Genomic DNA, 13,241 nt, shown 5'->3' with positions numbered 1-13,241 from the left:
AATTGCTGTAAGATTTTTCAACACAGTTGCGACAAAAACAGTAACCCACACTTAACATACTGTACGCATGTTCTTGAAGCGTCTATGGGAACATTGAATGGGACCTTTAATAACTGTAAATAATAGTACATTGTTTTGCAATACAATAATTGAACACAATGCTTTATGGATGTGAAAAATGGAATCCCATTTTAAGTCCATTTTATGAATGATGTTGCATTCAGTAGACAGTAGAGTGCTGTAGAATGGCGTTTTAAAAGTTGGATTGTTTTCCCTTACATCAAGTTCCAGGAAAATTCAGGTATTTTCCAACCGGGGTCTTAGTCTCCTAATTTGCATTCTGACAATGACCATGTTCAACCCCAGTATTCATATGAATGGGAGGACTGCAACACAAGATAAAAACTAAAATTGCCGCCATGTTAACAGTTGTAAAATATTTGTTTGCGATGTGATCACCCGCTATGGGTCATCCCACCTCCATTGTAGAGAGTCAGGAAAAACTTACAAGCCTCCTAAAGCTTTTTTCATTTTCAATTTCTATAAATCATTTCAGATGCATTGTCTCTGACCAAGAGTAAACTCCTCAATTAAACCCCAGGATTAGTTATTGTAGCTCACTGTATAGGGGATTGAACATGGAAGCTTCTTTTAAATTGTTTGCAAACAATATTTACTTGTGCTTACTAAATAATGTTACACGAATACCACGAATACAGCAGCTGGATCAAGTTCATTTGGCACATTTCTCAAAGAGCATATTAAACAGCAGACTTTCATCTTGTAGATTGGTCAACGCATGGAAATAATGTTCATGTGTCACAGTGTCGAATCCAAATACATGCATATAAAAAAATGGATAGTAACTCATTTAAAGGGACTGTTTGTAACTTTTTACAGGTATAAATCAATTTCGGTCAGTGTCCCATGTGCTCGCGTGTGGCTATGCTGTTCAGACAAGACTCCAACACAAACTACACAGAAGCACCAAAACCTCTTGGTTGTATCTAGTGAAGCCCGTCTGTTAAACAGTGTTGGCCGCGGTCGGAGGACGCGGGGGAGACCGTAGCTTTGGTCTCCAGGACTGGAGTTTCTGCTGTACTCTGCTCTTCTGCCTGCCTTCACTCACACACCGCGCTCGTTCACGCTCTTTCGCTCCACTCTCACGTTCATGCGTGCACACTCCACACTGCAGAAGAGTTAGTTTAGCTCTGAGAATATCTAGTGAATGTACAGTGGACGTTTGTGCAGAAATAACTGCTGCAGCTCCTCCAGACCAACAGAGGTTTCCCGTGTCTTGTGAAGTGACGGGGCTCCGCAGAGAGAAACGTTATCGTCTCTGACCAAAACTCCGGCGTCTCCCCTGTTCCCTCCGGCCGCGGTCGGGAGGCTGAGGCAGGAAAAGCCAACACTAGGATCAGCAGTGATTCATGGAGAGACCTTCGTCTGGTCAGCTAACATTACTGCCAAGCAGCTGAAATATAGAGTGATATTGTGCTTTTAGCTGACGTTGGTCGCTTCACTGTGTTGAGCGATGCTCGTTCATGTCTATGTAGAGCGAGCACAAGCGCGAGCAACAGGACGCTGACTTTCGTTGACTTAACGGCCACAGGTGTCGCTGTTAACAAGACATTTCTGATTCTTACAAACAGTCCCTTTAACTTAATTAAGAAGCATGTGCAAACCTGAAAAGACAGTTTTTGCTCCTTCCATTCCTATGATAGGCGTACAGAAGTAATCATAGATTGTTTTCTGAGCTGTGAATCCTGTATCTTGTATTATGCTGAATCTAACCAGTACCTGTGCTCTCCAGTCCAGTAAAGCCCAGTCCAGTCCATTTGGTATTGGTTCTGGTCACAGCTATCAGACCGACCCGGCATCCTACAGTCCCCTGTCGTCCCCGGCCACTTCCTCCCCCAGCGGCAACGCCTACTCAGGACTGACAAACCGCAGCACAGCTTTTGGTGAGTCCTCCTCTTCATCACTGGGTGATCTATCTTAACATCCCACTGGATGCTGTGGGGGGCTATTTCTTGTGAAAGTCTCTGTGTGTCTGTATCTCTCTGTCTGCAAACATAATGTTATGAACACAGAAATGGAGGAACAACATGTATACAGGTTCTGTTCTGTTGAAGATCGTATTAGGTAGAGCTTGGTCAACATATTGATATGAACTTAATTTGACTCTATAGCAAATTGCATTTAAAGTAAACAAATAAAGTCCATTGTTATACATGACATCAGACAAACCTTTGAATAAAACATGGTAACAGCAATATGATTGTATTATCACGATAGGATTCCACTGAAAGTGGATACAAACGATAGAAACAAACAGGACTTTCACCCAGGAGGTCACTGTTTGTGTCCCGTGTGAAACTAAAAGTTAAAGTCCGGGTAAAGTAAAATCAGAGATTTGTTTCTAATCACACTATACATGTAGAGTCATAGGACTACAATCATAAAGAATAAATCTGTTAAAGAATAAGATATTTAAATGTGGAAATATAAAGAGGAATAAATAGAAGAATATGTAAGTAAATAAATAAATGTGAAAATATAATGTGGAATAAATAAAAGAATATATAAGTAAATAAAAAATGTGGAAATATAAAGACAAAAAAAATAAATAAAAAAATGTGGAAATGTAAAGACAAATAACAAAGCATAAAAGAATAACTATGAGCATTTTCATTTATTTTTCACATTTATTTGTTAATTTATTTCTGTATATATTTATTTTTGCTTTTTTTTTAAATATACAGTATATTGTATTTTTTTCTGAATAATTTTAATAATTTTTTCCTTATTTTTTTTTTTAAATAATGTCATTTATTTATTTTTATCCCTTTATTGTTCCTCATTCTTTTCCCTGTTTCTTTTGCTTTTTCCAAAAAGGTTAGAGAGAGAAATTGTTTGTAGACGGGATGGATATTGTTGCAGAAGCGTTTTCATGGTGAAACTACTAAAGGAAGAAAACAGGATGCAGTGCCTCCTCTCAACAGGCTTAATCACAACGCAGGCTTTTTCTAAAACATCCAAAAGAAAAACAACAAGAAACCAATAACATTAAAGGGCCACTTCTGTCTGACCTCCACAGGTCTAAGGAGTTATTCAACTCGAATCCGCACTAAGCACTACCTTATGATTACCATCATACAATCAACAAACTTACGATCCATGATTTTTTGTATCCTAATCAGAAAATGTACTACCAGAGAATATATTGTACACACTGTGGTAATATAACGTTGGTTTACCATGTGGTCACGTTACAGCAACAACCTGAGACATTGTTACAAGTCCGTCTCTGGATGCTCTGCCATCTGTGTTGTAGTTGGATCATTTTCCCTGACCTCTTGCCACTGTGAAGTGTGACATCATGTGGAAAGCAGAGTAGACTACAAATGTGAGCTTCCATGAGCTTCACCCATTTAAAAATGTCAGTGTGTGTCACAAGTTGTAATCTTTGAACTAGGGATGCACCTATACCGATACCAGTATCGGGTATCGGATCCGATACTGTGCTCATGTACTCGTACTCGCAACACGGCTCCGATACAACGGCACCGATACCACTTTACAGCAGTGTGACGTTAACCTCTCGTCATCATCTTTCGGGTCCTCACGCTCCACCTCCCCGACGGTGGCCGGGATCCCACGTCAGCCGGGTTTTGCTTGCACCCTCTGACTCGCGCGCGCGTTAGACTCCTTGGTCCGTGTTTCAAGACGGGTCGGGTGGGTTGCCGACATCGCCGCAGACCACTGGCGCCTTTTACGTTGGGGGCGGTATGACACGGTTGGGGCGCACTGAGGACAGTCCGCCCCAGTCGACAGTCACACCAGGAGCAGGGAGCGCTGTAAAGCTGCGGCGGCGAGCCACCTTCGCCCCGAGCCTTTCCAAGCCGACCTAGAGCCGGTCGCGGCGCACCGCCTCGTATGCGGGACTCCCCAGCCTGCCGTGTGTTGCTCACACCCTCCAGCTGGCTGTTAACAAGGGTGTTTTGGCACAGAGAAGTACTCGTATCGGTACTCGGTATCAGTGAGTACCCAAATGTAAGTTCTTGTACTTGGTCTGAAAAAATCGGTGCATCCCTTCTTTGAACTGTCTGAAAGGTTTCTACTTCTCCTGTCCATGTGGAGGCACCCACCATTAATGCTCCTTCACTATGTTAGATATGTAACAGCGCTGAGGTGTTTTCTTGCTAAATGTGTGTTGGCAGGTACTTTTTATGTGAAAAAGTTTCAGATGCCAAAGTAATTACGTGCCCTGTATCAACCCCTGCCGAGCTCATTAGGATCCTTTAACATTAGAGGGGAAGGGAGCCCTTAACAGAGACCAGGTTACAGTCATGTATTCCATTCAAATAGGAAAGTCATTTCATTCATTTCATTTCATTCCTTTCAGGTATTTTTTGTCCTGGTACAGATTTAATTACATGGCTGGGGAAGCAAAGCCGACAGGGTCAGAGTCACTCATTCACGCTCTATCCACCATTAATATACATTATGCTGTATGGCCTTCAAAGCTTTTTTTCTCACCCCCACTGCGTTAACAGCTCATACACACCAGCCTTTTTATGAGTGCCATGGAGAACGCTGCAAGGTTGCCTCTGATAAGTGCTACTTACGAAAAAGTATTTTTTTTCTACTGACGGACCGGCACAAATGAAGTTGTGTCAGATTGCCTACATTGAGTTGTCTGCATTCTGAGGGATTCTCACAAAATACTGAGCATCATTAAATTCCACTTCCGACCCTGCCTGCATGGAAACCCAATAGCAGTGTTTGACAGTGGCTTGAGAAAGTATTTGTTGTGGTTGACCCCAAGCTGTGAGCGTGCTGCAAGTCAGCGTTCACAAACTGACTTCTGATTAGGGAATTCATTTATTATGTTATTATTTTCAATCTTAACAGCCGCACATGAATGCATCATCCTGGCAAAGGGATATTAAGGGGTCTACTGATACATATCTACTGTCAATCGATTCAAATATTTAATTGCGATAAATCACACATTTATTTATCTGTTCAAAATGTAGCTTAAAGGGAGATTTGTCAATTATTTAATACTCTTATTAACATGGGAGTGGACAAATATGCTGCTTTATGCAAATGTTGCATAATATATATATATATATATATAAATATTGTCCAGAAACCCTCACAGGTACTGCATTTATCATAAAAAATATGCTCAAATCATAACATGGCAAACTGCAGCCCAACAGGCAACAACAGCTGTCAGTGTGTCAGTGTGCTGACTTGACTATGACTTGCCCCAAACTGCATGTGATTATCACAAAGTGGGCATGTCTGTAAAGGGGAGACTCGTGGGTACCCATAAAACCCATTTTCATTCACATGGTCAGAGGTCAAGGGACCCCTTTGAAAATGTCCATCGCAGTTTTTCCTTGCCAAAATTTAACGCATGTTTGGAGCGTTTATTTACCCTCCTTCGTGACAAGCTAGTATGACAGTGTGTCTACACCGCCCGCATGAGCAGCGCCTGACGGCAGCCTCGCTGAACTGTTGCGTGATTCACGCGTCGGGTGTTCACACCAGCAGCGTTTCTGCTGCTGCTGCTGCTGCTGTCAGCTCTTTCTTTCCACACAGTCTGCCTTTCATAATGACCATATTATTTCATTATAAATGTCATTTATATTTATCTTAGACAGAGAAAGGTTAAGAAACGTGTGGTAATTTATAAATAATAGTTATAATCCACAATTAAAACCCCGTATTATATTCATTCATGGAGCCCCTGCAAGTCACTGCATGTTCTACAACACTGTCCTGCAAATATTTCAGAATAAAAACCTTAACAAATGAAGGAATTCTGTCCACAGAAAAAAAAACATTTGAGGGCTTTTATTTTGAAACGTACTACGTAAGCCTACTGACACTTTAATTAATAATGAAAAATGATTTCTGCAATTACGTTTGTACATAAAAGTCGTAGCCCTAGTGGAGACATTTCACTCTGGACTGACCAGCGTCCGGTTTCCTGGAGCCACACTGTTGGCGTGACTAAAAATGGTTTTAGTGTGTGTTCAGTCAGTGATGGCTCATCAGCCAGCTGCTGTCTGTTGTCCACATACCTGTAGGAACGAAGCATGTCCAGCATGCAACGGCTACTTGATAGCCTTTTAATGGACACACACATTAGCCAAATGGATTATCTCTCTCTCTGCTGCCTCATTTCTTTATTCTTTATTTTCTCTCTTTTGTTCTTCCTCTCAGGCCTATTTTTTTACACTCCATCCATCCATCCATCCGGCGCTCTCCCCCTCTTTCTCTCTTTGCTGTCAGCCCATTTGAAGGAATGCAGTCAGTTCATTTGCTCTGTTGTTGCACGTGTTTCATCAGTATTCACTTCTGATAAGCTCTGTTTTTTTTTTCCTTATCTTGTGTGCTTTCCACTTCATGTATACACAACCAGCCTCCTCTGTGTTTGGTTAATTACTGTTCCATCTGTATGTTTGACATGTGCTCTCTTTCCTCCCTCCGTCAGCGGCTCAGCCTCTCACTTGTATCTGCGCGGAGATGAGATGAGCATTTTGTTTATTATTGTGAAACAGCAGGAATGTTCCTCTGCAGGGGGAGGCAGACAGCTTATCAATCTGCTCTGCTTTAATGTACTCACTAAACTCTCAAAACAGCCTCGCAGGGAGTAGGTGTGTGTGTGTGTGTGTCTGTGTGTGTGTGTGTGTGCGTGTGCGTGCGTGCGTGCGTGCGTGCGTGCGTGCGTGCATGCGTGTATATATTCATATCTCATGTCGGAGTGTGTAGCTGCTACTCCGAATTGTCAGTCAGGCAATATATTTGTTGGTGTGTGAGCAAGAGAGTCGCAAGAAGAAAGTCATAAAGCTCATGCTGCTACTATTATGGATGTGCTGCTATGTTGATCCAGGCTACAAAGAACTTTATGGGGATTTCAACTACCATACATTTTTAAAATAGTGGTAACAGCAGAGAGATCCAGGCTTTTGTATGACACAGGTTAACATTAGACATGCCTTTATTCCTAAGAAGGCTGAGGCTGATGTGGCAGTGACGTAGTTGGATGTGAGGAAGAACTACAAGCAGCTGTTTCAGCTTTGGGTTTCTAGTCTCTGCCTCTGGGCTGCCAGGGGGGCGATGAGCTCGAGATGCCATTCAAAAAACAACTTCCTTGTTCTCTTCGCTTGTATTGCAAACTAGCTGTTTCCAGTGAAAGTGTTTTAACTGACTCGGATATTCAGCCGTATTTATTGGAGCCAGAGTATACGGCCGAAGACATGCAGCGGAGAGAGGCCGAGGAGAGACCGATTGCTTCAATTGACTACATTTACCATCACCACTGATTGGACATCCACATAAAAGATGGCACATTTTCCCTTTAAAGATGAAGTAGGAGAGATTGGAGCAAATATGATTTAAAAAAAGTTATTTTTATAAAACGGTCACTATATCCTGACAGTAGTGCATGAGACAGGTAATCTGAAAAAATCATTTGCTTCTGTGTCCTCATCCGGTGTCCTCTGGTGCTCCTAATAGCATCTGCAAGATTTCACAGACCAGAGGAAAACAAGCAGTCGGAGCTGATCTGGAGTGTGCTGTCAACAGGGAAGCGTTCCTATTGGCTGTACACCGCCCACCAGCTGGAGCAGAGCCAATAGGAACGCTCATTCTCTCTCTGAAATGACCTGTGATTGGTCAAAGTCTCCCGTCACGGGCTAGATGTTCTAAAGCCTGTAAACAGAGCCATGAGGAGGAGCAGAAGTCTAGTTATCTCTCAGAACACTTGAATTACAATATGCTGAAAGGTTATTATGGAATTTTTGCCCAATGATGCCAAAAATATACTGCCTACTGCAGCTTTAACCGGGAGAATGCCCTTCTTGAAATTGACTTGACTCGATTTGCTAAAAAGAAGACGTGTCACTTCCAACAGGAACTACTGTACAAAAACACTCTGATTGTACGTTGGTGTTACAGTTAAGTCTTCCCTCACAAACGATCTGTAGCTGAGTTGAGTACAGACACCAGCTCGCAGAGAGCACTCAAACCTGACTCAAAATATGACCTGCTGCCGGCGAGCTGTTTACTATCACGCCATCACTTATTACTGTAAGTGGGTTGGCATTCCATATCTGTGCACCGCTATGTCTCAGGGAATTATGGTTATAATAATGATAATGGTTTTACAAAAAGGAGGGTGAAGATGGGCAACCACAGGTTCTCCTGTGACTCCTTCAGCTCAGATTCCAGCGGAGTTGCGGCGGGAGTTGGAGCGCTCTGTGCCCGGCAGCAGCGGCTCCTCCTCCTCAGGCCATGGAGCAGAGCTTCACCTCGCTGCTCCGCCGGTTCCCGCTGAAACAGATGGTGTGCCAGCGGACGGAGAGGGGGACCTGCTTCCTGGAGCCAAAACTGACACCACACTGCCACACTGGAGGCCGTATCACTGGGCCCGCTGGAGGGAAAGGGAGGCACGAGAGAACCAGAACCAAGACTGAGCGGGGCAGACTGTCAGAGCCTGCTGCAGTAAAATGAGAGGTTTTCTAAAGGGAGTCTGGCAGCTGCAGATCTTTACAACACGAGGCGGTGGTGCTCATGGAAACATAGTCCACAGGGGTCGCCACAAATCAACACAAAATGAAAGTTCCTCGCAGTAACTTTAGAATTAAGTTTGAAGAAGTTACATGTACTAAATGATGAAGTTAATACGCAACATCCTGGAGTCGATCCCCCCCCCACTTCCCTCTCCAGTTCTATACTGTCCTCTGTCAAATAAAGGTGAAAATGCCCCAAAAATTATCTTCAAAAGAAAAGGAAAAAAATGATTTAATTCTACTTTAAACATGTAATCAGTCCAACCCCTGTATGAGTGTAACCGTACAGCATCTGTTTCCAGATGTGTCGGGGGAGAGCAGTCAGAGTGGAGCCCAGTTCCAGGGTCGTCCCAGTGAGGTCTGGTCCCAGTGGCAGAACCAGCATCACTCCCAGCAGGCCGGGGAACAGCACACACACCCCAACCCCAGCCAGACAGAAGTCTTCCAGGTAACACACACACACACACACACACACACACACACACACACACACACACACTGAGCGTGTTGTGGCTGCTGGCGGCTGACCATCACACACAGATATGTGATATGTCTGGACCCCCCCCCCCCCCCCCCGTGTCTCTGCAGGACATGTTACCCATGGCTGGAGATCCCACCCAGGGAACAGCCAACTACAACATTGAGGACTTCGCTGACCTCGGCATGTTCCCACCCTTCTCTGAGTAATACCCCCCCCCCCTCCCTTTCTCCTCCCCTCTCCCTCTCAGAACTGGACTGATGTTTGCGTTCATCTGTCATGTTGTCTCATTTTTCTATATTGCTGGATCACCATCACACAGCTGACGTGCAGCACGGTGAATGTCTGGGTGCACTCGTCATTCGCACACACACAAACACACAGTTCCCTAATGCGTGGGCTCCAACGCCTGCAATATGTATCTGTGAACATACACATACCTCATGTTTGCACAGAGGAACCCCCGCCGACAGATGGAGGGCACATCAATCAGGCCGGTATCTGCACTTTGTGTCTGTGGTCACATTGAGAGACCAACGGTGCCGTCTGTTTGGCTCCCTGCAGTCAGCGGCAGCACGGCCAGAGGAGGTCAGTCAGGTGGTCAGAGACGAGGATCAGGATTATTATATAAGATTTTACATTTCCTCTTTCAGAAGTTTCCACCAAAATTGTCCTCATGCAACATCCAACATAAAATGTACGACTGTGCCAATTGCACATATGCTACACCCAATGATGTACGGAGCTGCATGCGTGGCTGCTGTCATCTGCATCCACACCTGTTGGAGTATATATCCCGTCTCCTTATCAGGACGGAATGATGACAAAAAAACAGAGGAAGGTTTTTGTAGTTACTTCTGCTCTCAGCGACAAAGGGAGAAGCTCTGTCGTGCAGTGAGCTCCTCACCTGCTACATAGCATTAACACAGCCGGTGCAGTCCACGTCGCCTGTGATCACCAGCACAACTAGTCCCTCAACAGGGTGGACACAAAGTACCGTCTTAATGTCCGAGCACAGATTTCATTATTTCCTAGTTGTTTAATGCAAACCTTTTGATATGATTCATGTTGTTGGACAACCGAAGCACGCTGCAGTAAACTGAACCTAAATATTCATTTATCGACTTAACAGGAAATATTGTATCAGATCATTTAACAGTTCAGTCTTAGTGGTGTTGATGTGGAGTTGACTCTGAGTTCTACTGCACAGAAGCTTCACATTTCATTTAACTGTAAAAGCAACAAGTACAACCATGGTAGTTAATCATATCTTATGTGTACTACTCCAGACAAGTTGCCCAAAGTTTTCAGAGATCTCAGTGCTAGATTGTGATAGTTACTGAGGAAAAAACATTGGCTTACTTTGTGCACATTGAAAATTGCTTTTTTTGTTGTAAAAGAAGACATTGAGAGAACAGGCCCTGTACCTCTCTGTCTATAGAGCTAAGGGTGAGAGAGCAGCACATCCTCACACGCTGCTGGAGGTCCCACACAGCAACACTTGTGTTGCATTCACACCAAGAGACAAGCACATTTTCGCCTCGCTTTACTTGTGCGAGTTGGACCGCCGGTATCATTCTTGTTCATTCGCGCTAGACACGCCAGAGAGGAGGAGGAGGAGGAGGAGGAGGAACTTGTCTCCATAGATACCAACAACCTTTTCTTTCCTCCATTTCCTCCATCAACCGTTGAAGAAATAACCACTGTTGCTGCCTAGTACATGTTGTTGAAGTCCCAGATATGTCAGAAAACGCAACGTCGTCGTGTCTGGGTTCATAACGTCACCCGGTGGTGAGCTATATTTACATACAGCGCCATTGAACTGACTGTATCTAGCAAGCTACACGTCCCTACTGCGGTGTGAACCCAAAATAAACAGATTGTGCTGTGATTTAATCGCAATAAACGGATCAAAATGATGCCGAAATAACGACATAATGATGCCGATTTGTAAAAAGTCTGAATTCATGCTTTGTTCTTGCCGCAAGACGACAAGAAAACAACTTTTAAAATGCTTGTTTTTCTGAATGGAGTTTGGATGGATCAGTGCCAGGCTATGCAGCTGCTCCATCAACACTCAACATAAAGTCATCCAGGCATAAATACGGCAGCGACGTTGTTGTTTGTACCTTAGACAGTCTGTGGTTTCTACACATACATTTATACACAGGGTCTCTGTACAGACGTGATGTACTGTCGTAGCTCTGGGTGACCACAGACACACATCTTTTACCTCCTTTTCTGATTCAACAACGTCAGGACGTCAGTGATGACAGGAGGACGATCTCAACGCCGATGGGCTTTCTCGACACAGCGTCGCACAAATTTCTCGATCAAGTTGAAATATTTCAACGACACGTCATTCGTGTCTATTCGCCTCTATTCGCCTCTTTGTATTGACTTTGTGTGTAATCCCGCCGCACGAAAAGTTGACTTCACTCTTGGTGTGAACACACCGTTACTGTTAACACGTGTGCATCGCCAGTCCCTTTACCTCCAAGCGTAATTATAAGAAAGGACACAAGAAACAATAATGTGGCAATATCACGCCTCTGGGTCATACATCTGACCTGCTGGTGTCATCAGTCATCAGGCCGTCACAGATCACATGTAGCGCTACTGGACAGACTGTCACACAGAGGCTGCAGTGTTAGTGGTATTAGGAGATATTATTATTATTAGTGTCAAATTAAGGACAGAGCAAGTCTGGTTTATGTTCAGCCAAAGTTCAACATCATGTGCACGTCATTTCACAATGATGAGACCAACAGGACCAATAAAGCAGCAGCTGACCGATCACCTCCTCTGGTTCTACCTGCAGTGATTGCAGAGAGCATAAGCGGACGGCAGTATTGATGTACATGTACCGGTCCCAACAAGACACGCTCCCACATACACACAGTAAGATTTCTGTGCGCGTTGAAGATGTCCACCTCCATCTGCCCGGGCGCAGCCTCGTGCACACCATCGCTGCCAAACAGCAGCAGGAGAGGAGAAGCTCTTCCTCTCCCTCCTGCCGCTGTCCTCACTCACTCTCTCTCCATCAACCTTATTGTGTAAAACTAAATGTAGTGATGTCCAGAACTCTAGACAAAAACCTGATGCGTTATAGAAGGATTCTATGTATAAATTCAAATCTTAATTCAACAAAAAAAAAAAAAAAACTCATTGCAGACAGTTGCTAAGCTAAGGCTTAAAGTGCACTTCATGAAGCTAACTGCTAATCTCACCAGCCTGCTTTAAAAGGGAAAAACCGCCATACCGTCCAAGCAAAGCGCAGTATTTACTAGTGTATTTGGTGTTCTTCAGCTCTGGCTACTTGACTTTATTACTTTATAATCTTTTCAACTATTAAGAGACTGAATAATACTTTCTAGCGGGGGAGCTTTTACATGATAGATTGTATAATGTCTCTGACAGACGGATGGGAGAACCTTGAACAGACATCAGAGTCCTTTTGCTAAAGATCTCAAATTGATGTTTCTTTTTTGTAAATAATGCGATTTGTATGTCGACTCGTGTTACTTTCACACAGTACATGTTTTTTGTGTAGGTTTTAATGATATTGTGTGCAATGTGAGTACATATTTAACTATCGGTATTTAGTTTAGTCTGTTAATTGTACATTGAGTTCTAGACCTGTATAAATTGTGTAAATGTGACCCATTATTTTTGTGTAACAAATTGTGCTTGTGACAATAAATTCTTATTGGTTACGTGGCTTCCATTCAACGTTTAGTCTTCCATTATTCAGGCGAGCTTCACCTTCACATCTGGGGCAAAATGATTTTGATCTTTGGTGTTAAAATTGTTACTTATACTATGATAGTATAACATTTCTGTTTTATGAGTTCTCTTACTGGTAACACTTTCTGTGATGTCTATAATGCAATATAAACACACTTATAATGTGTTGAACTGCTTAAAGCAATGTATCATTATAGTTATAAGCACTCATAAATATTCATAATGCTTTATAACAATAACCATAACACATTATAAAGCATTTTATAATGACATTATAATTATTTTAGTAATTCATTATTTTTTTTAAATTAAGTATAATATTTCATAAATGTTGATGACTCACTTATAATGTGATTATAAGTTACACTTAAGTGGTCATTGTTCAAAAATATTAAAGGGACTGTTTGTAAGAATCAGAAATG

The 13,241-nt window shown here is 43.0% G+C and overlaps 1 protein-coding gene across 4 annotated transcripts in view; it reads left to right on the top strand.

The window, feature by feature from the left end:
- The window catches only part of arnt2 (aryl-hydrocarbon receptor nuclear translocator 2), a 105,082-nt gene extending 94,023 nt beyond the window's left edge, over positions 1-11,059 (top strand). For 3 of the 4 annotated variants that reach the window (XM_037796653.1, XM_037796671.1, XM_037796644.1), the window contains 3 exons: positions 1,814-1,964; positions 8,897-9,042; positions 9,183-11,059. In XM_037796653.1, the coding sequence (XP_037652581.1) occupies positions 1,814-1,964; positions 8,897-9,042; positions 9,183-9,281 (396 nt within the window). In that variant the 3' untranslated portion in view covers positions 9,282-11,059. The remainder of the gene's footprint in view (positions 1-1,813; positions 1,965-8,896; positions 9,043-9,182) is intronic. The other variant, XM_037796662.1, reaches the window with a different exon arrangement.
- Positions 11,060-13,241: the final 2,182 nt, after the last annotated feature.

This window comes from Sebastes umbrosus, chromosome 2 (assembly GCF_015220745.1).
Source record: "Sebastes umbrosus isolate fSebUmb1 chromosome 2, fSebUmb1.pri, whole genome shotgun sequence".
Taxonomy (NCBI): domain Eukaryota; kingdom Metazoa; phylum Chordata; class Actinopteri; order Perciformes; family Sebastidae; genus Sebastes; species Sebastes umbrosus.
This window is presented reverse-complemented; position numbering and strand designations above follow the sequence as displayed.